Here is a 26,134-nt window from a genome sequence, read left to right as displayed (position 1 = left end):
AATAAGAAAAGCTACAACCTTCAAATATTTTTTGTTTTATTCTACATGAAATTGCGCACATTTTCATATATAAAACTCTATGAAATGCCTAATATGATGCATGAATTCGTAACGAGCGGGCGTAAAAATATGTTTTTTTCAAAAATTCACCATAAATCTAAATTTGGTTCTAGAGACTTCCAATTTATTTCAAAATAAAGATAAATAATTGAATATTACTATACTGTAAGAGTTTTAGCCCACAATTGCAGTTTTCGACCACTTCAGATAAGTTAAAGTTGACCGAATGTCGAATTTTTTTATATATATTTTTTTTATATGGAAATATTTCAAAAATGAGAAAAGCTACAACCTTCAATTATTTTTTGTTGTATTTTACATGAAATTGCGCACATTTTCATATATAAAACTCTATGAAACGGCTAATATGAAATGGAGCAAATATAACGATAATGCGACGTACGCATTTCGGAGATTTGCGGCGGAGAATCCGCGCGCGGAGGGAAGGAAAGTTTTTTTTTTAAATTCACCATAAATCTAACTATTGTGCTAGAGACTTCGAATTTGTTTCAAAATGAAGATAAATGACTGAATATTACTAGACTGTAAGAGTTTCAGCTTACAATTGCATTTTTCGACTATTCTGGTAGAGTCAAAGTTGACCAAACGTGGTTTTTTTTTTCTATTTATCGTGATTTATATGCAAATATTTCAAAAATGAGAACAGCTACAACCTTCAATCATTTTTAGTTGTATTCTACATGAAATTACGCACATTTTTATATATAAAACTTTATGTAACGGCTAATTTAAAATGGTGTAAACATTGCGACAATCGCACGAAAAAATGTCTGATTTTTTTCGGAAGAGTTACCACGCAGACGTAAGGAAAAAATTTTTTTTTTCATAAATTCACCATAAATCGAAATATTGTGCTAGAGATTTCCAATTTATTGCAAAATGAAGGTAAATGATTGAATATTACTAGAATAATAGAGTTTTAGCTTAAAATTGCGTTTTTTTACCATTTCGGTAGAGTTAAAGTTGACCGAAGGTGAAATTTTGCACTTATCGTTATTTTATATGAAAATATTCAAAACTGATAAAAGCTACAACCATGGGTTGTTTTTATTGTTGTATTCTACATGAAATTGCGCATATTTTCATATAAAAACTTTATGTAACAGCTAATTTAAAATGGTGCAAACATTACAACAATCCAACAAAAAAAACTGTATGATTTCTGGGCTCAGCTCGTGTCGGCCTATGAAAGTATCCTTAATCATCTTCTTTCTAGTAAATTAGCCTAAAATTACCAGAGAAAAACAAAATTAAGAAAATGTCAGTAAAACTGACTCGCTCACTCTTAAAAAGAAGTGTCGGTATGATATAGGGGCGAGTGTGGAACACTACCACGAGACAAACACCAATTAGAACTTCCCTATCAGAATCCACAAGAGAGAGCTGATACCAACGGGCGATGCAGCCTCTACTACTACTACTAGAGGACGCCACGGACAGCAGCGCCCCTAGCGGTCATCCTTAATTTTTAGCGCCATCGACAAGTCGCCATTTTCTTGTGCTTGTGCTTTTCTTGCGATTTACCCCGCATCTTCATCATGGAACGCTCTGCAATTGCCACGGCTAAGTTAAGTAACTCATAAGTAACGTTTTACCGTATTTTTATCTTCCGGGTACCAGTATTTCCTTTTTATAGGTCATATACGGTTCCCGGTTGTCTCGTGGCGGCCATGCCGCCTCGTAAGAATTCCCGGTCCTCCATACTGGGACTTCTTATGCTTATGGGCGCTTACTTATCACATTCATTGTTTACATCGAGTTTTAGCTAGTTCAGCCCTCCTACCATTCTCTTAGCTTGGTATTTAGGGCTATTATTATTTTCGGCCCAGCATCCCGGCTCTTGCTCTACATCGGCTATCGCTGGCTCCGAGTAGGCTCCTGTTTCTCGGAAACAGTCTGCCTCCTCCTGGGCTTCTCTCTTTTTACTAAAAGTGTCTCTTCCTCCTTTCGATGTATTTTTATTATTTAGGGTGTTAGGCTAGCCTAGGTGCTTGTTCCACATATTGGTACAGCTTGGTTCACGTGGCCCTACCACGGTTGTGTTGCTCGCGGCCTAGCCACTTGCGGTCACGTGTCCTATAGCACCTTACCCTGCCCCTTCCCTCCCTCTCTGATGTAGGGAGGGCTGGGGGACCCCTTGGTTGTTTATAACAACCTCATCGACCTTCTCTCACACTCTCGGAGGTGACCGGGGGGTCCCCCCAGCAGGGGGTTATAGGGCGACCACTATAAGGTACCGGCGGGTCTCCATGCGGGTAGTTGGTGAGGCGGGGAGGAGTAGGCCATCCCTCCCCCTTTTTTCTCGCTCCCGCCGTGTTTCGCCGGGACCTTCGCCCCCCCTCCTCCCCATTGCTTAGCCACCTCCCTCCAGATACGTAAGGAGCCTTCCGTCGCAGCCGGGGCCCCTTTGGTTATAGGTTATTGGCTCCGCTAGCGGGCAGGGTGGGCGCTATGAGTGGTCGGTTGCTTGCCTACTATATCCTTATATCTCTCCCCCGCTACCGGAAGGGAGCTTACCCTTACCTACGCACTCTTCTAGTAGACGGGTGGAGAGTAGTTGTTTTAATTTTGTTATTTTAAGGATATGTACCCTAATTATAAGATATTTTACAATGATTGTGTGTTATTATATTTTATCAACCATCCCCGCCATTGTCCGTCGTGGTTTCCATTACCACCACTCCTAGTCGGTTGATTCTTGTGCCTCCGCCATGGGCGGAGCCGCATAGCCTATCTTCCAACCTGGTTACCACACGTATTTTAGCGGGGCTCTGGTTTTATCTAACTTTTATCGCTCCGGCACCAACGGAGCATATGTTAGGCTGTAAGTGTTTACTCTGTACTCATGTACTTTTTCACTTACAGGCTACCAACTGCCAGGTCCCAGCCTGTAATGCGACGCTCTACGACCCCTGTGGACATGACGAGTGCAGGTCTCACGCCCCGTGTGCCACGTCGTACAATGAGACGATCGTTTGGCACCCCGAAGCCTGCGCTATATGCTACGACCTGGTCGGTCAGCTGGGAGATGGGGTATGTCCATCATAGGCTACTTATGATTTTACTAACAACTTCTAGTCGTAAGTTTGTTAACCCTGTCCACAATTGGTAGCTAATCTCACCTTTCTTTCAGGCTAGCGGTGTGAGGGAAGTCTCCCTCGCCACCCTGAAAGCGTGGGTGTGCGGCTTTGGGAAAAAAACGCCGCCAAGGGCCAGCCCTACATCTTGGATAGGAAGCTGGCCATCCAGATCTTCCCCGCGGGCAAGTCGACGGGCTACGTCGACCCCTTGTCCGCTGCCCCACTGATAGCCTCCATCCAGCAAGACCTCCAGCAATCGTTTGGGGTCGTAGCATCCCAGGAGTCGGTTCCGGACGTCGCTGCTCTGGACCTGAACCTTGAGCCAATGGCGGTAGTTAGCGAGGATTTGTTGGTTGAGGTAGGTTTGTCGGGCGCCCAAGGTCTTTCCTTGGGCGCTCCTGGATCTTCTCCTGTCCCTTCTTCTTCCGCCTCTTTCCCAAGGCTTTGCGGGATCCGAGATCCCTAGCCGCCCTTACCGCTCTCTCTGTACCTCCTAAGGAGAAGGGAAAGAGAGAACCGAAGACCTTGTCTAAGTCGACTTCTAGGAAGTCGTCTTCGTCTTCTTTCGGCCAGGAAGTCGTCGACTTCATACGCCTATTTGCGGTGAAGGCTAAGGCCGAGCTCTTCCCAGTCGAAGAAGCTTCCAGAAGCAAGCTTTGAAAGGAGAAAGGCTCGCAGCTACCACCGAGTCACTGCATTTCTCCCCCCACGCCCCTCCGCTGACCTCCTCTCCGGCTATTGCCGGTAGGGGTGTGGCAAGCACCAGCAACCATTGCGTTCCCTCTTGCTGTCTCAACCAGGGATGATGGAACAGGTACGGGGTTGGGGGCTGGTAGGTTCCCAAATTTCAGCATGGGAACACGTTTTTTGAGCAGGATTGTTCGCGCAAATTATCGAACCAGTCTGTCCTCAAATCTGGAAACAGTCTATACAGGAACCTCTCTAATATAATGAAGCGGAGAATGAGGAACCGAGTGGCTGGGCTAACTCAGGGCTCCTCCCCCAGTCCTACCCCTGCATCTATCACGGGGATTCTCCAACTTCCGCCACTTAACGACCCTTGCCTTGCCTTTCTTTCCTCTTGGAGAATCCATGGTGAGAGTAGCGGCCTACGCCTCCTTTTAAGGACGGGGATGATTTGCGATCCCGGCCGGAGTTTGGTACTCGAAGGATTGAGGACTTCGCGTTCTAGCCCTCCGGGTCTGGACGCAGCCTTTCATGGGGTATTGCCTTAAGGCTGAACGCCCAACTGGCCTCTCACGAGAGGAGGACAAGGATCTCGAAGGAGTCAGTTTTCTCATACAGTAGAGATCACGCCCAGCTAGAATGGGTTCACTGCCTTGAGGACTGGGTGGTGGTGTTAAACACTAAACTTCCCAGGCCTACAAGAGTCCCTTCCACTATTTTCCGCGACGGAAGAGGAGGTACCTCTCTTCCACGTTCGCGTACGAAAATTGGGTGGAGAAGGCTTCTTCAGGCAGTCCTCAAAGGATAGGGCCCCATTTCCACAGTTGAGGGCATGTCGTGAGTCTACTTTCTCCACTCTTCCCCGCCTTCCGGAGAGTTTTGGGTTGGAAAACCTGCCAGCTACATTCCACGCAGGGTTAACTCCAAGCACGGACCTGCGCCATGGACCAGTTCGTGCCGAGAAATTACCTAGGCTGGCTGCCGGATTCCCATAACTCCAGGCAGAGTTCGATGCATGCGAAACTAGGTTTGGCAGGTCCCTCAACTCTTCTCATCGTTACTGGAAAGATTGGCTTGTCTTTCCTACGACTATACGGAAAACCGCTGTTCAAGATTCTGGCAGAAAATCTCAAGTTTCAGACGGTTCTCTGTCAGGACGCTTTTGACTTCTTCCAAGCCAGGAGGAACTGCCGGAAGCGTTGTCCTTCAAGAGTTGCACTATCAGGGCCTGATGCCTAATAGACTTTTCTTGGCTGGCGAGCATGGTTGGGGAAGTCGGATCTCTTAACCCAGAGGTCCGCAGTGAAACCGAAGTCCACCACGAAGCTTTTGGGGGGCCCCCCCCCCCCCCCCTAGACTCAACCAGAGCCTTAGAGCTAGGTTGGGTAGTTTCCTCTAAGAGGAAAACAGGCAATCCGTTCCCACTGCTGGCTAAAGAAACCAAAGAACGGCTGGGTACAGAGGTTCCAGCCTTATTAAAAAATAACGTTCAACGTCAGCAGCAGTTTGTGCAGGCAGTCCCCAGTTACCCAACAGGGAACCGCCTTCCCACATCCAAAGAGACCCAAACCTTTCCTGCCTGGTGCCCCAGCAATCTCAACCATTCACCTTCCTACGCTATCTCGCCTGGCCCTTTAACCCTGCTTCTGAGGGCTCAAGGCTACTCTCAATCCGAGGGGTAGGGCTAGAGGTTGTTACTTTCGTCAGCGTGGCGCAGGAAGGAAGGGCACAAGGAGTATGGTGCAGTTGCAGCGGAAGGGCGTGGGTGGCCAAACCCTCCCCATACAGCAATGAGGCTCCCCAGGTAAGGGAGGGAGGCTGTTCCTCTTGCCGCCACAGGTGGGGGTTTGGGTCAGCAATTGGGTTACCACAAGCGCATAGTGTCCAAAGGATTGATCTGGAGTTTGGATCAACAGATCCCCCTCCAAATCAAATCATTGTCATCAGGTACCGTTCAAAGGAATTGATAAGATTACGCTGGAAGAACTCCTTCAGAAAGGAGCTATTGCCGAGAGTCAACATCTAAAAGTTTTCAAGGGCGCTTATTCAGTCGTGCCAAAGAAACAGGCTTCAACAAAAAAGAAGGGTTAATCTTAGACTTGTCAAAGCTAAACTTCTTTCATTCGCTGCGACAGTTCAAGGAATGCTTTACCCTCCTCGCAAGTTAAGGACCCTACTTCCGCGTGGAGCCGTCACATGCTCCATCGATCTTACCAGACTCCATACTATCATTATCCCTATAGCCCAGGCACTTCCGCCCATTCCTAGGGATTCAGGCTAGGAAATCAAGACATTCTCGTTCAAAGTGATGCCCGTTTCGGTCTGAATGTAGCCCCCCAGGGTATTTCCAAACAAAGATAGCAAAGAAGTGGTTTTTGCTACAACAACTTAAGAGCTCCAGGGAATCATGGTAGCGGCATACCTCGACGACTTGGTTGATCTGGGCACCAACAGTCGATGGAATGTCTCGAAGCTACCCAAAAAGGATTAGTTCACTTTCCTGGAACATCTGGGGGTCCAGATAAACAAAACGAATCCGGAACTTACTTTTTTCCGGAATCCTCATTTCAGGTGGCTAGGAATCCAATGGGAGTTTGGTCTTCCCACAATCTATCAATTCCAGGGTGGCCAAACGGAAGGAAATAGCAAAATCTGGGTCAGGGCAATTCCTCAAATAATGCAAAACAGGACATCAACGAAATAAACCAGGAGAGAATCCTAGGGTCTCTTCACGTTTTGCTTTCGGTAACCGTATATCCTTCTGGAAAGCAAGGCTGAAAGATAAAATAAATCGAATTTGGCGGTCAAGAGCAAACTCCAAATATCGAGACAAGTTGGTCCAGTAAATTCCACAAGATCCTCCGCAACCAACTACGGCCTTGGTCAAAAGTTAAAGGAACTTAGCCAAGAAGGTACCCCGTTCAAATATCCCCTCCCAGGTGTTAACCCATTCACCTGGATGCTTCCCTGTCCGGGTTGGGGGGGATACTCTCAGTTACAAAACAGGTTTCATGGGGACTTGGTCAGTTCAATTTCGCCAGCTCCACATAAAAACGTGTTGGAAGCAATGCAGTATTTCTTACCCTCTGAAGAGACTGCTTCCCCCCTCCCCCGAAGAAGTCTCACTTAATTCTAGTTTTGGACAGTGCAGTGGTAGATTCACTGCATCAACAAGGCGGAGGGTCCAAAATCCCAATGCGTGGGTGAACCAATTGTCCATGATGAGCCATCTTTGCATTAGCGAACAAACACAAAATGGCAAATCTGTCCCTCTGCCATCTCCCCTGGCAGGAGTAAAAAGAAATGTGATAGCAGACCTGCCTGTCCCGGTTCAGTTTTTCCCTTCTGGGAATCAGATGTGGTCTCTTGGGACGTCGGGTCCATTCCAGTGGGTAAGCCAAGAGAGTCCCAGGTCTCCAAGTGGATCTTCTTCGCCTCACCAAGCGCGAACCACAAGCTCCCTTGCCTATGTGGCCCCAAACCCCAACCTGGACCCTCTGGCTTATGCCACTGGACGCCCTGATCGTTGTATTTGGAATCAATGGAGGGAGGATTTATAAGTTTTTCCTCCAGTTGAATCTTCTCTTGCAAAGGGTCCTATGACAAACTAAGGTTTTTCTTTCAAAGGGTGTTAGTTAGCTTCTGATTGCACCGGATTGGACCCAAGAGCAAACTGGTATCCTCCTTCTTTCTTTTGGAAAATTGGGTCTCCGACCTCAACCTATTCCCCAATCCCAAACTTTCACCAATCAGTAACCAAATGAGGACCTGTGTTCGCTTTGCCCCTCAAGAACTCTCCACGACCCTAACTTTATGGACTTCATGAAGTTTGCGGCTAATAAATAAATGAATGCTTACATTTGATCCACAAGAACATTCTCTTCCTAGAATCAGATAAAGAGGGGAGAGTCAAACCATTCGAAACAATATGACTCAGCTGTTAAAAAAAACTTTTTGAGGCATTCTTTCTTGCGAGATTCGAACACCACAACCCAATGACAGTTAATTTGGTGGCTATATCCTTTTCTTTCGAATCCTTGTTTGAAAAAGGTTTTTAGCATCTAGCACGATTAACCACTCCAAAACAAATCCGGCTTTATGAAGAAATCTTTTCAAATAGGTTTTATTCAGATAGATTTGACTGAATTTCTTATTTGACTTTTTTCCACATCTATCCCTTAAGCTGTGCTAAGACTTAGACCTTCTCAAGATGTTCCTACTACAGTTTCAATGGTTCTTAAATGAGTTCCTCAAACTAGGCTTCAGATACTGACAACTCATCTTGTACGTTTCAGTTATGACTTCCTGCGGAATAGACATTATTCTTATTAAGCCTATCTTCATGGCGCTAGAATTTCAGAACACTGTTCGGCTTCTATCCAGGGATGATGCGGGTTCATTTGGAATTCCTCCCATCGGCGGAAGTTATTTGAAACTTGCTCCGGATCGTAGCTTTTTAGCCCAAAAATGAAGATCCTCTTGCAAGGTGGGTCCTCCTTGAAAGGTTATCCCTCTTTCCACAGGATCCTTTCCTCTCTGCCCAGTATCCAAAACTCTTAAAGAGCCTTTTTCTTTCTCGTATCGTTCTTCGTAGATCCTTCAGGTGCTCTCTTTATTAGAGAAAAAGGTGGTACTTTATCAGTTAAAAGGCATTAGGACAGCAAATCCTTTTACTTCCATTAAACAAGCCAACCCTGAGTCAGTTCCCAAAAGCACATGATCAGGTGGGGGGGAAGGGGAGAAAAGGGTGGGGGGGGGGGTGTGGGAGTAGCCACCTCAATTAATTATTCCAAAACATATGAACGTTTGAGGATCTTAAGAAGTATAACTGGATGGAAATCCCCCGACAGTACTTTAAGTAAAGGCATTATTTAAAGTCCATTGGAATCTTTAAAGTTTTGTCAGCAAGTAGCAGCCGGGAAACATAGTTTCCCCTGGATACTGTTTAGTAGTTGTTAGTATTGATCCAGGTCTCCCTTTCTACCTACTTCAACCAACCATGCCTTCAACCTATCGTCAGGTACTACCCAACATCATAGCCTTAGCCGTTGTTTTATCAATAAGGGATTGTGGATTGTCCTTATATTTTTTTTTGCTAGGGACAACCACTTTCACTTTTGTTACTGATATTTGTACTTTCGTGTACATACCCTTAATTTTTATTGCTAGGGTAGGACACAATATGTTGTATATTCACCATTTTGTGCTTTGTGATGAACTTCCAATCACAATTGGTTTGTCTATATGATTTGGGAATTAATTATTATTAATGATGGATTTTCAGTGTACGCTTACCCTTCTTTTTATGCTAGGGTAGGACACATGTATGTATATATTTTTTGAATTATGTATTCTAAAAATTAAGTAAATCCCAAATTTGCCTTCTTTACATGCAATCTCTGTAATTTTATTTATTTACCATTTAAGTACTTTAAGTTTACTAACATTCTATTATTTTACTGTTATAATAAGTTTAGTTTTAAGTGCTTAATTTGTATGCTGTAAATTGGATTTAATTATTATCTCATCCATCATTTTAAACAACTGTTTTTTCATTGTTTCCTTTTCCATCATTGTTTTCTGTTTCTCTGGTACTCTTTCGAATAGGCCGGACCAGGAGCTGAGCCCAGAAAAGAAAAAGGGATTTTCTGACGAAAGGAAAAATCTATTTCTGGGTGATTGGCTCGTGTCGCCCATATGATGAAACCCCCCCTTTTTATGGTTTGTTTTCCCCCCCTTGCAGGAACAAGATTGTATTTAATTGTTTTCAATTAAGGATGACCGGCTAGGGGGCGCTGCTGTCCGTGGCGTCCCTTTCGTTTAGTTAGTAGGTAGAGGCTGCATCGCCCGTTGGTATCAGCTCGCTCTTGGGTTGGGGGGATTTCTAGATTAGGGAAGTTCTCTAATTGGTGTTTGTGTCCTCGTGGTTATGGTTGTTCAACCCTCGCCCCTTAATATCATACCGACACTTCTTTTTAAGAAGTGAGCGGAGTCAGTTTAACTGACATTTTCTTAATTTTGTTTTTCCTCTGGTAAATTTGAGGCTAAATTTACCTAGAAAGAATGATATTGAAGGATACTTTTCATAGGGCTACCACGAGCCAAATCACCCAAAATAAATATTTTTATTTTCCTTCGTCAAATATCCCTTTTTTTTCGGAAAGGACGTTTACCGCTCGGACGTAAGGGAAAAAGGAATGTTTTTTTTTTTTTATTTTTTTGTTTTGGTTGGAAAATGAAGGTAAATGCTTGAATATTACTAGAATTTGTTTTAAGTTATAGCTTACAATTGCGTTTTTTCGACCATTTCGGTTCGGAAGTCAAAGATTGACCGAATAGGTTGATATTTTGGCAACTTATCGTTCTATTTATATGAAAAATATCTCAAAACTGATAAAAGCTACAACCATGGGTTGTTTTTATTGTATTCAACATGAAATTTGCGCACAATTTTCATCTATAAAACTTTATGTAACGGCTAATATAAAAACTTGGAAATGCAAATTTAATAGACAATTCGGATTGAAAAAATTTCTGATTTTTTTCGGAAGGAGTTACTGCGCGGAAGTGTAAGGAAAAAGTTTTTTGTTTTTAATAAATTCACCACATAAATCGAAATGCTTGTGCTATAGACTTCCAATTTGTTGTAAAATGAAGGTAAATGATTGAATATTACTAGAATGTCAAGAGTTTGTGAGCGTTACAATTGCGTTTTTTTGACCATTTCGGGTAGAGTCAAGTTGACCGAAGGTTGAAATTTTTGGCAGCAATCGTTATTTCAAAAAACTGATAAAAGCTACAACCATGAGTTTGTTTTTTGTTGTATTTTACATGAAATTGCGCATATTTTGTCATATATTAAAACTTCTTATGTAACGGCTAAATATAAAATGGTGCAAAAACAAAATTATTGTTCAAACAGTGACGAAATAATTTTTGAGATGTGTTTGCTGATGGCTTTTTAGTGCGAGAACAGGAAAAAAAATTCACAGCTTTGCGCCTCCTGGGTAAACGATTATAAACCAAAACCAAAACCACAGCTTTGATCCATTGAAACTCCCAGCCCCCCCGAAGGCACGTGATTTCAAAGTTTTTATCGTCTAGGTAGGTCCTTCAACTATTTTTGTTTGCCAAGCCGGAATTTTTTAAAAATTTTTTTCGAGTTTTTTTCAAGTGTCGTTTCGGTTTTCCGTTAAAGATCGGTCGTTCGTGGACGGGAACAGGTTCATGGATTAAAGCGGTACAAATCCCACCAAAAGCAAAGTGACAAGGCATTTTCTCCCGGTTGTTCGTTACACGTGCGTCTTCACATCACGAATTTCGAACCTGTTAATGGCTCCTCGGTCCAAGAATCTAAGGTGTGGCGTTAATCCCGGGTTGGGGGGGGCAAGCCAATGGCGATTTCCAGTTTCATGGCAACTTGTTTTAGTTGCCATTAAATGGTGATTTGTGTGCTGTAACCCACCGAGTTTTCAGTTATTGGGTGCCTTATGATAAATAGAGTTTATGGTGACCATAACATGACTAACAGATGGACAACCATTAACTGGTTATCCCCCCTCAGTGCCATTAACTGGTTATTGGCACATAACCAGTAACATCTGCGCCATAATCATAATTAAATTGCAGCTTTGGTTTGTATGGTGGTTTTCACTGTGATCACCCTGCCCCCGCCGAAGAAGGGAAGCTCCCACTGATAACTGGGGACTGCATTGTATATGGCTCTATTGCCCTTTCCTTTGTCAATAGTATAGATTAGTACATTTGCTGTAACAAAAATAGTTCAGCCAAATTCACATTGCTGGTTTAGTTGACACATAAGGCCACAACCAAAACCAAAAAACCACAGATATGCTGGATTATTTTGGTCCTCACTCAAAACTAATTTATGGATTTCATTTTGTTTGTTTGCCAACAACCAGTTCCATAGTTTGGTACGTTTGGAAGTTTGGTTTTCTGGATTATTAACAGGAATTTACCTTTTTGTTCCTCAGTTTTCCCTTTGTTTTTTCTTATTCTTCTGTATGTAACTCAATAAACATATTCTCACATGTATTGGCAGGTTAAAATTTAAAGTATTAAACTGTAACAGCTTTAATTTATGTTGAAAGATCCCATAATCCTTAGTGTCAAATCTACCCGTAATCATGGTTTAATTTGATAATATGATAGTTCTGTTCATGCTGCAGCTTAGGGATGTGCCCAAGCATCGGTAACTGTGGTATCGGCTAGTTTTTGTTTTATCTAGTTTAATATACAAAAAAAAAAAAGAAAAAAATTAAAAAATTAAAAAAACGAATTTATTAGTGAATTTCTGGCTGATACCATGCCTGATACTTTTTGTCATTAGTACAGGGGAATCCTTTTAGGGTTTTCCATCAAATGTATATTATTACCAAAGCCCATCAAATAAAGTTTGGCATGATAGTTAATTTTTCTGTACCTCTTTTCATTTTCTAGGAAAATTATATTAAATATTTATTTTCTTTTAAAAAATTAAATTGTAATTTTTAACTTAGGTCATATGGTCCGAAAACTTCAATATGAAAGTTGGTACTTGTCTGGTCCTTTCTTAATCTTATTTTTGTTTATTGGTACCAGTTCTCATTTTCTTTTTTTTGGGCTTACTTAACCCTCTTAACGCCGATATGGACGTAATTTTTAACCGTCGAACATTTTTTGGGTGTCCTGTTTGTGCCGGAGCTGGGACGGATTTATTTTTCGTCGACTTACAAAAATTTTTTTTTTAAATTCGTGGAAAAATAATACTTATAGGGCCTTACCAAGCCCTAAAACTTTTTTGAATCACGCGACCCTTGGGGGATGCCTAGGGAGTTCACGGAATTCAAGGTGTTGTTTTGTTTACAATCGTTACGCAAGGCGCGCAAGCCGCGAATTTCTTTCTTGCCGCACTTAAAAAGTAATTTCTTGTGACACATCTCGGAAATTATTTCGTCACTTTGACATAATTTTTGTAACCATTGTAAATTAGCCGTTACAATGAAGTATTATTATCTGAAAAAAAAAAATTTGGTGCGCAATTTTATGGTAGAATACAACAATTAAAATACTCATGATTTGTAGCTTTTTATCAGTTTTGAGATATTTTCATATAAATAACGATTTAATAACTATAATTGCCAAAATTTCAAAACCTTCGGTCAACTTTGACTTCTACTGAAATGGTCAAAAAACGCAATTGTAAGCTTAAAACTCTTATATTTAGGTAATATTCAATCATTTACCATTAATTTTGCAAAACTAATTGGTAAGTCGCTTTAGCACAATATTTTGATTTATGGTGAATTTATGATAAACTTTTTCCTTACGTGCCGCGCAGTTAACCTCTTCCGAAAAAAATCCATACATGACGATTGTGGTTTAATGTTTGCACCAATTTTTCAAAATTAGCCATTATATTAAAGTTTTGATGATAAAAACAAACCCATGGTTGTAGCTTTTAATCAGTTTTGAGATAGTTTTTCATATAAATAACGATAATTGCCAAAATTTCAACCTTCGGTTCAACGATTGACTCTACCGAAATGGTCGAAAAACGCAATTGTAACGCTTAAAACGGTTATATTCAGTAATATTAAATTCAAGCATTTACCATTCATTTTGCAACAATTCATTGGAAGTTCCTCCCGCACAATATTTCGATTTATGGTGAATTTATGAAAAAAAAAATAAACATTTCTTTACGTCCGCTTCTGGTAACCTCTTCCGAAAAAATCATACATGCGATTGTTGGGTATTGTTTTTGCACCATTTTAAATTAGCCGTTACATAAAGTTTTGTTTAATGTAATGAAATTTGGCACAATCTCATTTGTAAATACAACAAAAAATAATTGGGAAGGTTGTAGCTTTTCTCATTTTTGAAAATATTTGCATATAAACTCACGATAAATAGAAAAAAAACCACGTTAATCGGTCAACTTTGACTCTACCGAACTGGGTCAAAAAACGCAATTGTAAGCTAAAACTCTTACAGTCCTAGTATATTCTGTTCATTTCTCTTCATCTTGAAATAAACAAATTCGAAGTCTCTAAGCAAATAATGTTTAGATTTATGGGTGAACTTTTAAAAAAATCTTTCCCCCTTTCCTCATGCGCTGCGGATTCTCCGCCACAAATTCCTCTAAATGCCGTACGTAACCATTCTCGGCAATATTTGCTCCGTTTTCATATTAGGCATTTCATAGAGTTTTTATATATGAAAATGGTGCCGCAATTTCATTGTAGAATAAATTAAAAATATTTGTGAAGGTTGTTTGTAGCTTTCTTTATTTGCCAAAATAAATTGCATATAAATAATATATATATAAAAAAAATTCGGACCAATTCTCGGTCAACTTTAATCATCAGATATTAGGGTTGAAAACTGCAATTGTAAGCTAAATACTCGTTACAGTTATAGGTAATATTCAATCAATTTGCCTTCATTTTGAAAGAAATTGGAAGTCTCTAGGAACAATATTTAGATTTATGGTGAATTTTCATTTTTTTTTGAAAAAAAACAAAATAATTTGTTTAACAGGCTACCGCCGCGTTAACGAAGTTCATGCATTATTTTGTGATAATATTTTTCTGTTGTTGCTTTTTATCGTTTTAAAATGTGTTGTTTATACCAAAATGATTGCAGTTTAGTGGTACCTTTTACCAACCGTCAAAAAAAACCAAAAAAAAGTAACTTGTTACCTTTAACCGTTTTGTGCAACAGGCGCGATTTGCATACAGTTGTATATGAAATTTCGTTTTTTGTTGCTATCATATCTCGCATTATTTTATATATGATAATGATAATTTTTTTCATTGTTCTGATGGGTTGCATACTAAACTTCAGCCAAATGACAAAAGAAGGAGTAAAATGAACTCTTAATCTTGAAAACTAAGCGCGCTTGTGATTTAAAAAAAAAATTGTTTTTCCGCTTCCCGCTCTGACTCTGAAACACCCCTTCCGGCACCACGGAAAGACAATTTTTTTTTACCGCTTCGGCGTCAAGAGGGTTAATCTAAAACCTATTTATTATGTCTTGGGTTATGAGGCAAAACGGATTAACCCCTACCATTACCAGGATCTTTCATTATTCTAAATAAAATGAATCTGTGTCAACTGTTTCTAGCCAATATACAAATTAAACTCAGAATAAAAGCATATATTAGTGGATTTGAGTAAGCCACTACATACCTAAATTGTTAAGGTCTTCCTAATGGATTATCCATGAATATAACCCTAAACTGTCTACATCTAATAAAGGGAATTAAATACTTAATAGTTTTATACTTTGAGGTTTATTTTTCAATATAACTTATGTCTTAAAATTGTTTATTAATAACCCAATATATGACCTTTCAACTTTGAACCTTTAAGATATACAATAACCAGAGAACAAGACAGGATTTTAGTAAACCAATATATATTCTCCTAAATAAACAGTGCTATGGAGGGAACAAGGTATCGGTATCAGCTTTTATTGTTGGTTATCGTTATCCGGTATCGGTTCAAAAAACTTTGGTTATTGGGTGCTCCCTAGTGCAGCACAAATAAGTTCAAGTCCTAAGACCCCTTCTTTGCTTTTATTAAATGGAAAAATTCATTGTAATTTTAAGAAATTATAACATTTCATGGCGGCCAGTTTGATAATGTCAAGAGGGTCTTTCTCAAACAAGTTTTGACGAATTGCCAGGTTGTCAGTTTTATTGCCAACATCCAGGCCCAACTTCCTTTTGCCTAGCCTTCTAGCCAAGTAAGTAAATGCAATAAGTTATCGTACTTTTATTCTGTTCTTTCTACAGTATAGAAAACAAATGTGATTGAGGATAAGTCCTTTATTGAAGTCTTTTTTTTCTGGACCACCATTTACTTCTGCTTCTTTATGTGGATATTTTTAACTGTTTCATGACCGACCTTTTGGTTTATATTGATTAGCCTTTTTCTGGCTCCAGCTCGTGTCGGCTGCGTCGAAAATATACCTTTAATCTATTATTTCTAGGGTAAATCGTACTAACACATACCAAGAAAGAATAAATAAAATTAAAGAAAAACTGTTCCCAGTAAATAAAACTGAACTCGCCCCTCACCCCTCCATAGGGTGTCGGTATGAACACTAGGCGATGTGCGACCCCATACCCACGATCCAAAATGCCAATTAGAAATCTACCCACTAACAAAAACCCTTCCAAGAGGGGAAGCCGACCCACAGACGGTGGAGCAGCTCGTACTACTACTAGCTCCATTCCCATGCTGCCGACTGCTGCGACCTCTGTGGACAATTCCTTTTCAACAGTTCGCGCACGACTGGTCACACGTGTTGATTTCTCTCTGTGTTTTTTGTTCGCCCTTCATTGGATTTATCTATAATGGATCGTTGCAGCTATCCGCAAGCAGCTAAGTTACAGTACTCCAGTATTTATGGTTAGTTGGTTTTTTTCCGGCCCTGAGACCAATATTTAGCCGTTTTTTAGGTATAAATACGAACTCGGGGTCGGCGAAGCATGGCAGCATGGTCCTGCCTCCGTGATGGGTTCGTTCTTGGTCTCCTACCTAGAAACATTCCCTTATTTTATGTTACTGCTCTATATTATTATCCGCGTTACTTAAGGGTACTGTTCTCCTCAGGTTTCGCCATGCATGCATGTCTTTTACCTTAGTTAGGCTTCTTCCTATCCAAGACCCTAGTCCCACGGCCTCTTAGTATCGGCCTCTGACTAGCTTTGGAGGTGGTAGACTTGCCTTCGGTTAGTCGTACCACTCCTGGGATTTTTTTCCCTCCTGCTATATTGCTTTCTTTCTTTCATTTTTATTTATTATTTTACTATGTATTTTGTTGTTGTATTGTTCAGGTTCAGTTAGGCGTTCTGGCTTAGGCCTAGGTCCACCTGGTCTCCAGTGAGCCCTATACTACCGGCTCATTCAGTTCGGTTGCTTCCCTATAGCATCTCTCTGATCAGTTGGTTTTTGGCCACAGTGGGCTAATTCTTTACCGCTACCCTTTTCAGTTCAGTTGCTTCCCATAGCAATCTCCTAGCTGATCAGTTGGTGTGTCCTAAGGCTTAGTTGTCCTTTTTTTGGTTCTTTACCGCCTCGTGGTCAACTACGTGATCACGGGACAGCCAGTACGCCTGCCCAGTCACCCTTCCCCCCCCTCCCCGCTCTTTCCTTCCATAGAGTCGGGCGGGGGCGGTGGGTCGGTCCCTGCCCATAGCTCGGCTCCGTCATACCCGAGCCCTGCCTCCCTCTCTCCCCTCAGGTGGAGGGGCCAGGGACGTCGGGACAGTACCCAGACTGGCCTCGACCTCTTCCGGCGTTCTCGGTCCCGGCCGGGTGGGTTGGTACGTAGGTGGGGGTGGGTAATGGACCCTTTACCCCCCCTCCGTTGCTACCTTGTCGCCCTCCGGGCTAAGCTCGAGCCTGTATGGTCCACTTCTCGCCCATTTCCCACCGTTACTAGGGTGCTCCGTTCCTGACCGGCGTCCTGGTATCCAGCGGAAAGATGTTAGTCCTCACCCAGTAGAGTGGACCGGAACAATACCAGGAACATACATGGGTCACTGCTAACCTTACCGTTTTGCTGAGTTAACTACACTCCGCTATCGCACTGGACTTGGTCCGTTCGTTTGTGTTTTCGGTTTTAAGTTAACTTTAAGTTTTATCTTAAAGTACCTTAAACCACCCCCCCCCCCCTTTTTTTACCATGGTCTTACCGGCGGACATCTCTCCGGGGTTATTAGCCTATTCAGGCAATGCAGGTGGGGGTTATGCCCAAATTTTTTTCCAGAGCTCCGCATGCAACGGAGTTGTCTTCCTGTCCTTTAGTCTGTAACGTGGAATACCTTTTAAGATACTCATGGTGTCCTTTCCACGTTACAGTCCACCAAACTGGTGATCATCCGGTGGATGCCGCCGCCACACTTGCAGGACCCATAGTTGGACCACTGAAGTTTTGCCCTGGTTCCCATGCTCCATGCGCGACTCAGCACGGGGGACAATCCAAGGTCTGGTACCATAGACCAGTCGGTACCATTATGTTTATGATTCTGGTGAGCCAGCTTTTGGAAGGGGTTAACTGTATTCCCAGGCGCTCCGCTTCTTATTTTAAGTGCTTAAGTTTTCATCAATTAACTTTAACCTTAAGGCATCTAGTTTAAGTTTTATACTTTAAGGTTTTAGTTTAAGTGATTCTTAAATCTAACTTTACGCCCCCCCCCCCCCCCCCCCCCCCCCACCCCCCCCCCCCACCCCTCTCTTCCTCAGGCGCCGGGCAGTAGGGGGATACAGCACTGGCCTACCCTGCGGGCCTGGGTCGGCGGGTTTTGGGAAGAACGCCGCCAAGGGTATTGGCCCTACATACCTGGAGAAACCTGGTTGGCTTAGTTAATTCTTCCCTCCCGGAGGCAAAGGCGACAGGATACGTCGACCTTAGTAACATGGCGGCCCCGACTATCGCCTTCATCCAAACAACATCTGGCTGCCTCATTAACCGATCAACGACCAGGATATCTCCGGAAAAAAAAAAAAAAAAAAACCACGGAACGTACGCGACTCTAGCTATTAATGTTGGAACCTATGGTAGGTGGTAGACGACCTGTTGGTCGAGGTTTATGGTTAAGGTGGAACCCCAAGGGTCACCCCTTGGGCGTTAACTGTTTCTTCTACTTCCTTGAAAAAACCTCTCCATCCTTTCCAAGGCTTTACCGGGTTGGACGAATTTCTATGCTCCTACCTGACGCCTTCGTTAGGCCATAAGGTCAAAGGGTAAAGGTAAAGTAATGACCTTGACTAAGACGTCATCGTCGTCTAAGCAAGGAACGGACCTCGGCTTTCATCCCTCCTCCCGTTAAGTCTCCGGTCTGGGAATCCCGGCGAGCAGTACGGCCTAAATGCTTCTAGCTCCAGCTCTAAGTCCTCGAGGAGTAAATCCTCCAGATAGCGATCTCGCCACTCCGGCAGAGTCCCACAGTTCCGCTACCCTTGGTTCCGATTTCAGAGTCTCCCCTCCACCTCCGGGCAGCAGCTCCGTGGCTTTGGATCCCAATGCTGCTGTTGCAACAGGTGGGCGACCTGGTTGGGTCCCTAAAGAGTAGTATGGAACAAATGATCTCTGTCTGTCGGATAGGATACTTCCCAGGACTCCATTATAGCCGGGCTGAGAGAAGCTCCTCTAGCCTCTCCTCCACTTTCCAACACAAGTGGAAATCAGCTTCCTCCGTATGACTCACTACCTCCGTTCTCTATGAACAACCCATGGAGAGTAGCGTCATACGCCCCCCTTCCAGGACGGTCTCATCTCTATTCCGGAGTTTGGGACTCGAAGAATAGAGGACTTCGAGTTCTACCCGGAAGACCTCCAGCCTCCGTTCATAGGCTACGCAAGGCTCACACCTTCGGCTATGGTTCGGGACGATAGGGTACCTAAGGAGACAGTCCTCTATTCACGAGACCAGGCTCAGAGAGAATGGCTCAGGTGTTTAGAGGACATGGATTGTTCTAATACCAAGATACAACCTTTTAAGAGTCCCTTACATTTTCACAATGGATGAGAGTACCCCGCTCCCGTTCCTGACCAAGATCGCGAGGTCGACCATCCAGCGGCCCAGAAGGGGGAACCCATACCTCAGTTAAAGGAAGCAGATCCCACATCTCCGTTACTCCCCTCAGTTGGAGATTTGTGGGAAGACTTGCCGAACACATTCTCAGCTGGCAAACTCAAACCGGACTGTGCTATGGAGCAGTTTGGTGAAAAGCTACCCAGGCTCCCAGATAGCCTTATTCAGGCTGAATTTGACGCGAAATCGCGTCTAGCCAGATCAATTAATTCTATGGCTATGACTGAGGTAGCAACCATGGCATATGGATCGGAACCGATTTTTAAGCTCATGACCAAAGCCCTGACTCAAACGGTACAGTCAGATATGTTTGAGTTTGCCACTGCTAGAAACAAATTGTAGGAAGCATGTCCTACAAGAGGCAACCATTCGGCATGAGCCGAATAGGTTACTCTCGTCTAGCATCTGGGGAGCAGATCTCTTCCCAGAAGCTATGGTAAAGGAAGTCCAGGCAGAGGCTACGAGGTTGAACCAGAGCCTTAAGGACCGTTGGGGCCTTACGGCTAAGAGGAGGCAAGACCTGACAGCTAGAGGTAAGGGCCAGAGGAAACCCAGGCGTTTCCAACCTTACCAGAAAGCAACACGCTTTCCTCAGCAAGTATGATGCTGCTGTCAAAAAGTTAGCAATCTTCCTGAGAGAATCAGATATTAGAATCATGACAGTTAATTCAGCTATATCCTTTTTCAGATCCTTATTTGAAAAAGGTTTAGCAGCTAGCACGATTACGACAAACAAGTCAGCTTTGAAAAGATATTTCAATTTGGATTCAACATAGACTTGACGGATTCCTACTTCTCGTCTATTCCTAAAGCATGTGCTAGACTTAGGCCTTCTGTTAGGCCTACGTCAGTTTCATGGTTCTTAAAACGATGTTCTAAAACTGGCTTCAGAAACCGATAATGAACACATGCTCGTTTATAATGCTCTTAAGAAAAACCATATTTTTATTAAGCTTAGCTTCAGGAGCAAGAATTTCAGAACTGTCGGCTTTATCTAGAGATCCGGATCATATTCAATTCCTTCCCACAGGGGAAGTCCTACTATCTCCGGAACGTAGCTTTTTAGCAAAGAATGAAGATCCTTTGATGAGGTGGGAACCTTGGAAGGTACTACCCCTTCCACAAGATGTATCCCTTTGCCCAGTTTCAACCTTACGAGCCTTTCTGTCCAGGACCTCCTCATCTTCATCGGGTCCCCTCTTTAAGAGGGAAAAAGGTGGAACTTTATCCATTAAAGGCATCAGGCAACAAATCCTGTACTTTATTAAGCAAGCCAATCCTGATCTTTCCCGAAAGCACATGATGTCAGGGCAGTAGCCACCTCAATTAATTATTTCAACATATGAACTTCGATGAGTTGAAAAGTATACCGGATGGAAATCGCCGACAGTGTTCAAAACGTCACTACCTTAAGTCCTTGGAAGCTCTGAAATTCCCAGCAGTAGCAGCGGGTAACATAGTTTCCCTGACTCTAGCTAATTTGTAGTAGAAGATTCAGTCCTCCTTTCTACCTGCCTCAACCCACAGTTCGTCTATTCCTGCCTTGTTCATTTGCATTTACCTTGTGTCTTAGCTGCTTTTATGATAGTGTAGTGGGTGCCCCTTATTGTTTTGCTAGGGACACTCACAGGTGATTATAAACATTGATCTCATGGATGTTACCCCTTATTTTTTATGCTAGGGGATACAGCATATCATAATGGTACTGGGTTTTGTATATTAAGTCATATACATTCCTTCATATATTATCACTGTTGATTGTTTTATTTATCTGGTTATGTTAATTGCTATTATGTTTTGATACATTCTTTTACACAGATATCATTTGATACATGTAAGCCATTTTACCTGTATATATGTAAATTACCTTATGTTAAGAAACATGATTAGAATTAAGCGTAATTTAAGCATATTTCTATTTTATATCACTGTGTATATGTATCTTTTTAGCAATTATATTCCCTTTATATTTAATTTATCTTTTATTTGAGTGACCACTATTCTGATTATTTTATCTTACTTTTGTTTACATCTTGTGCTATTTCTCTGTACGATTCGCGCCAGCGACATGAGCTGAGCCAGAAAAGGGATTTTGACGTAAGGAAAAATCTATTTCTGGGCGATTGGCTAGTGTCGCCAGCGAAAATCCCACCCTACCCATCCCTTCGCCCAAGATTGTCTGCTAACTTCAGGATGGCCACCAGAGGCGCAGCAGTCGCAGCATGGGATGGAGTAGTAGTAGTACGAGCTGCTCACTCTGTGGGTCGGCTCCCCTCTTGGAGGGTTTTTGTAGTGGGAGATTTCTATTGGCATTTGGCTCGTGGTAGTGGTCTCACTCGCCTAGTGTTCATACGACACCCTCCTGGAGGGTGAGGCGAGTCAGTTATACTGACCTTTTTCTTTATTTGATTTATTCTTCTGGTATGTGTTAGTACATTTACCCTAGAAATAATAGATTAAAGGATATTTCGCTGGCGACACAGAGCCAATCGCCCAGAAATAGATTTTTCCTTACGTCAAAATCCCTTTTTTGTGCCTAAAAATTTTGCTTTGAGCCACTAAAGGGCAATGAAGTAAGAAAGAAAAACTGCAATCAGCTGGCATACAAGTCTTTTGATCTGATGAGGATACAAACCTATGCTTACATAAATGGAGTTTCTCAGTGCAAGGCAAACTGCAGCTGTCAGTGAATGAATTAGGAAAACAAAATCCTATTTGGTAGGCCTATAAGTCACTCATGACCTGAGCTGGTTAACTCTCCAATTGTGTTATCAGCCATCAGTGTGTGCAGTTATTCACTGCATTCATCTCCCGTTACACGATAATTGTTTATGTGCACGTCACGCATGTTTGTGCTTTTTGTGTTTCCCGCTGAAAGGACATTGCCCTTCCATTGCATCCTCTCCAAGTAGTCCAGTGTGTTATTCTGATTAGTGGTTATAGTTTTTGTGCTGAAGGAGGCATATTGTGTCTTCTTCATGTGTACCAGCCATGTAGCAACCTTCTTTTTGTGACCTAGCATATAGTGTGGCATCTACGTGTGTGTTGTAGCCCCTTTTTATGTGTGTTTTATGGCTACCATGGAGGACACGAAACACAATTTCCTTTATTGCATGTGTGAAGGCAAACCCTGTAGTGAATTTATATCTCTAACTGTGGTAGACCTGCATTCTGTCTGTATTTCATGTCAGAGAGAGTGTCCGCACAAGATAGGCCACAAGAAGTGCCGTAAGAAGGGCAGTTCCTTCAGGAAACCTACTCATCCATTCTCCTTGCCTCCAGTGTTGCCGCCTTCACTAAGACCACTTTTTCCAGTGACACCTCCCAGCAGGATCATTGACCCCTCCATCAGGTGCAGCTTCATGGATTTCTGGGTTAAGGGCAGTCAACCTATTCAGCAGGTTAAATAGTGTTTTTGTGGAATCTGAACAAACATTGTTTCGTAACGGCACCTGGTTTTTGGTAAAGTGAAACAAGCCTGCAGCAAAGAAAGAAATTGGTATACCAAAAAGGTAAAGTGTGTTATATTTTTATTAGTTGCAACTAATATCTAATGGTTATGATGGTTTGGTTGTTAACTAATAATGGATAGGAACAGTGGTAACTAATAACTGATAGGAACAGTGGTTTGGTAAAAACTGATGGTTACAATGTTTTGAGTGAAAACATTTACACTTTTACACATTGCAAATTTTTGTGTTTTGTGTTTGTTTCATTTTTTGTGTATCTGTTCATTTTCTTATTGAAGTGTGCCTTTTTATTTTATATTTTCATTTGCATTCACAATTTAATTGACTTAGTTATTTTCATTGCTTAATCATTGCACATTTAATTAAATTTAACACTTAATTAATTTGCATTTACTTAGAATTCTTTCAAGTTTTATTATTGTTTAGCACTTGTGAATTAATTTAAAATTTTGTCAAGTTATTGCCTAACACTTTTGCAATTCAAGTTGTAATTAATTTCTTGAATTATGAATAAATTAATTTTGATTTATTTTACTATTTGATTCAACAATTAATTAAACTTAACTTTGTTTTCAAGTAACAGTAAATGCTCCCTGATATTGTGAATTTTACTTATAAATTTTGAATTAATAATAAATTTTTGTAATTAAAATTTTTATAAGTATTTCATTTCTAACCAGATAATTTGCATGTGATTATGATTATGATAGGTAGAAACATAGAGTGGTAATTGATTTGCTTTCCTTCAATTTACTTGAAGTGACTTAGAACCAGGGAAGTACTTAGACTTCTGAAATCAGGGAAATACTTAGACTTTTAAAGTTGTTGATGGAGTGATGCCCTTTGATTAATTTAATTACTTACAAGATTACCTCACACCTGTTTTTATGAACTTAGTCTGATTTTCTGCAATACTGGTAAGTTGTTAAGGGATCACTGTTGCCTTTAGAGTATTCAGTCGTTTAATACGTGTTATGAGGGTTCAGGTGTGCTGCTTTTGTGAGGTAATGATTGATGAATGGTAACCAGATACTTGGCACTTCGTAACAAAGTAACAATATTACATATTATATGTATATATATATATATATATATATATATATATATATATATATATATATATATATAATATATATATATATATATATATATTATATACACATATATATACATACATATATACATACATACATATATACATACATACATACATATATATATACAGTGGTACCTCGAGATACGAAATTAATCCGTTCCGAGGCGGCCTTCGTATTATGAGTTTTCGTATCTTGGAACACATTTTACATGTAAATGGCTAATCCGTTCCAAGCCTCCAAAAAACACCCCAGTAAATTATATTTCCAGGCCTAAAACACATGTTCTAGGGTTACAACGCCGATCCGACAGAAGAAATATGACTCCAAAAAGGCAAAATACTGTACATACTTGAGTAATATTCAACTGCATGTAATGTCAAACCCCATTTTTACTGCATATATTAGGACTTTAGCATATGTCCCTTAGCAATAAGCCTAGCCTATGTTAGCGGTTGCTACTGTAGCCTAGTCTATGATTCTGACATCTAAACCTAAGAGCTAAAAGCTTAGAATATGCCAATAAAATGTATAAATAATCAGTATGTACTCATTTCAAATAATTATTAATTAATCATTAACTATAATACACAAACAAACAAAAAACAAAACCTTCAATCGATTGTTTACATTCAGCTCTTACCCGTCTTACGAGTATCGAACGAGCGCCAAGCAATAATTTTTCCTAGCACACAGTAAGCCATAAATTGTCATTAGTATCTCTCTTCAACTAATGAAACTACCAAACAGTATAATAACCATTCATTTCTATTCTTTATTCTATCTTTACCTAATGGATATACCGAGTTACTGACAGCTATAATGAACATACATATACGTAACGTAACAAATAAACAGAAGAAGAATTCTAAAAAATACGTATTTGTTGGACAGTTCTGCTTTATTTTATAGTTTAATGATCTCGAATTCACAATTTTTTTTGTTTATTAAATGTATTGCATGGTACTCCATTTTCGAATAATTCATTAAGTAACCGTTAACCTATAATAAACAAAAAAAAAAAAAAAAAAAAAAAAAAAAAAAAAAAAAACAAAAAAAAAAAAATAAAAAAAAAAGCTTCCAAACGTCTGTTTACATCCATCACTTGACGAGTAGTCGAACGCTCCGACAAGCAGATCACTTTACCACAGTAAAAAGGCCATAAATTTTCATTATCTCTCTTCAACTACTGAAACTGCCAAACAGTATAATAAACCATTCATTTCTATTTCTTTGTTATTCTATCCTTTACCTAAATGTTTTTTTTTTATTAAATGTATTGCATGAATAAGATTTTTCAATTTACAGCATCCTTTTACCAATAGAATACTTAAAGCCACCAAAGGGGTCAGATGCTGACGTAATAAGAAGCAGGGAACCTTATGGGGGTGACACTAGCATCGGGAAACCTCAAATATGGGAGAGGTTGGGAGGGATGGTGGCGGCGTTTAACCTCAGTTGGCGGCGCGGGAGTTTAAAATTGTTCTCGGTTGGTACGGGTGAATCCTCCGGGAACTTTATAGCAAAAGCCAACTTTTCGTATCTTGAAAACTTTTTCGTATTGCTTAGAAGCAGTTAAAAATTTTTCGCCATAGGCTTTCGTAACTTGGGATTTTTCGTTCGGTACGTTGAGCCGTTTTTCCGTATCTCGAGGTTTACTACGATATATATATATATATATATATATAATATATATATGTATATATATATATAATTATATTATCTATATATAACTAAATATATTATATTATTATATATCTATATATTATTCTATGTATCTCTCTCTCTGTCTTCTATCTTTTGTCTGTATATCTCGATATACTCTTTTGTATCTAATATTCTATGTATATTATACCATATATATTCTATTATATATATCTCTATCTCCTTTTCCTATTATCTTCATATCTCTATCACTCTACTTATCTGCTATCTACTATCTATAGATTAATATCTCTATCTATATATCTCTATCTATATATATCATATATAGATTATATATATCTATCTGTCGTGCTGTGTGTGTGGTGTGTATATTAGCATGTATGGTATGTATGTCTGGGGAGCCATGGTATTTCAGGATTATGCATCGACCAATGTTTTCCTTCCAA

The 26,134-nt window shown here is 40.8% G+C and overlaps 1 protein-coding gene across 1 annotated transcript in view; it reads left to right on the top strand.

Moving 5' to 3' along the window:
- Positions 1-26,134, top strand: part of LOC135208173 (acidic fibroblast growth factor intracellular-binding protein-like) — a gene marked incomplete at its 5' end in the record, with an annotated part of 445,705 nt that overhangs the window by 47,472 nt on the left and 372,099 nt on the right. Inside the window, 2 exon segments of the mRNA XM_064240310.1 lie at positions 15,490-15,570; positions 15,572-15,600. Coding sequence (XP_064096380.1) covers positions 15,490-15,570; positions 15,572-15,600 — 110 coding nt within the window.

Source organism: Macrobrachium nipponense, chromosome 35 (genome assembly GCF_015104395.2).
Source record: "Macrobrachium nipponense isolate FS-2020 chromosome 35, ASM1510439v2, whole genome shotgun sequence".
In the NCBI taxonomy this organism is placed as follows: domain Eukaryota; kingdom Metazoa; phylum Arthropoda; class Malacostraca; order Decapoda; family Palaemonidae; genus Macrobrachium; species Macrobrachium nipponense.
The sequence above is the reverse complement of the archived record's forward strand: the minus strand, read 5'-3'. Positions and strand labels throughout refer to the sequence as shown.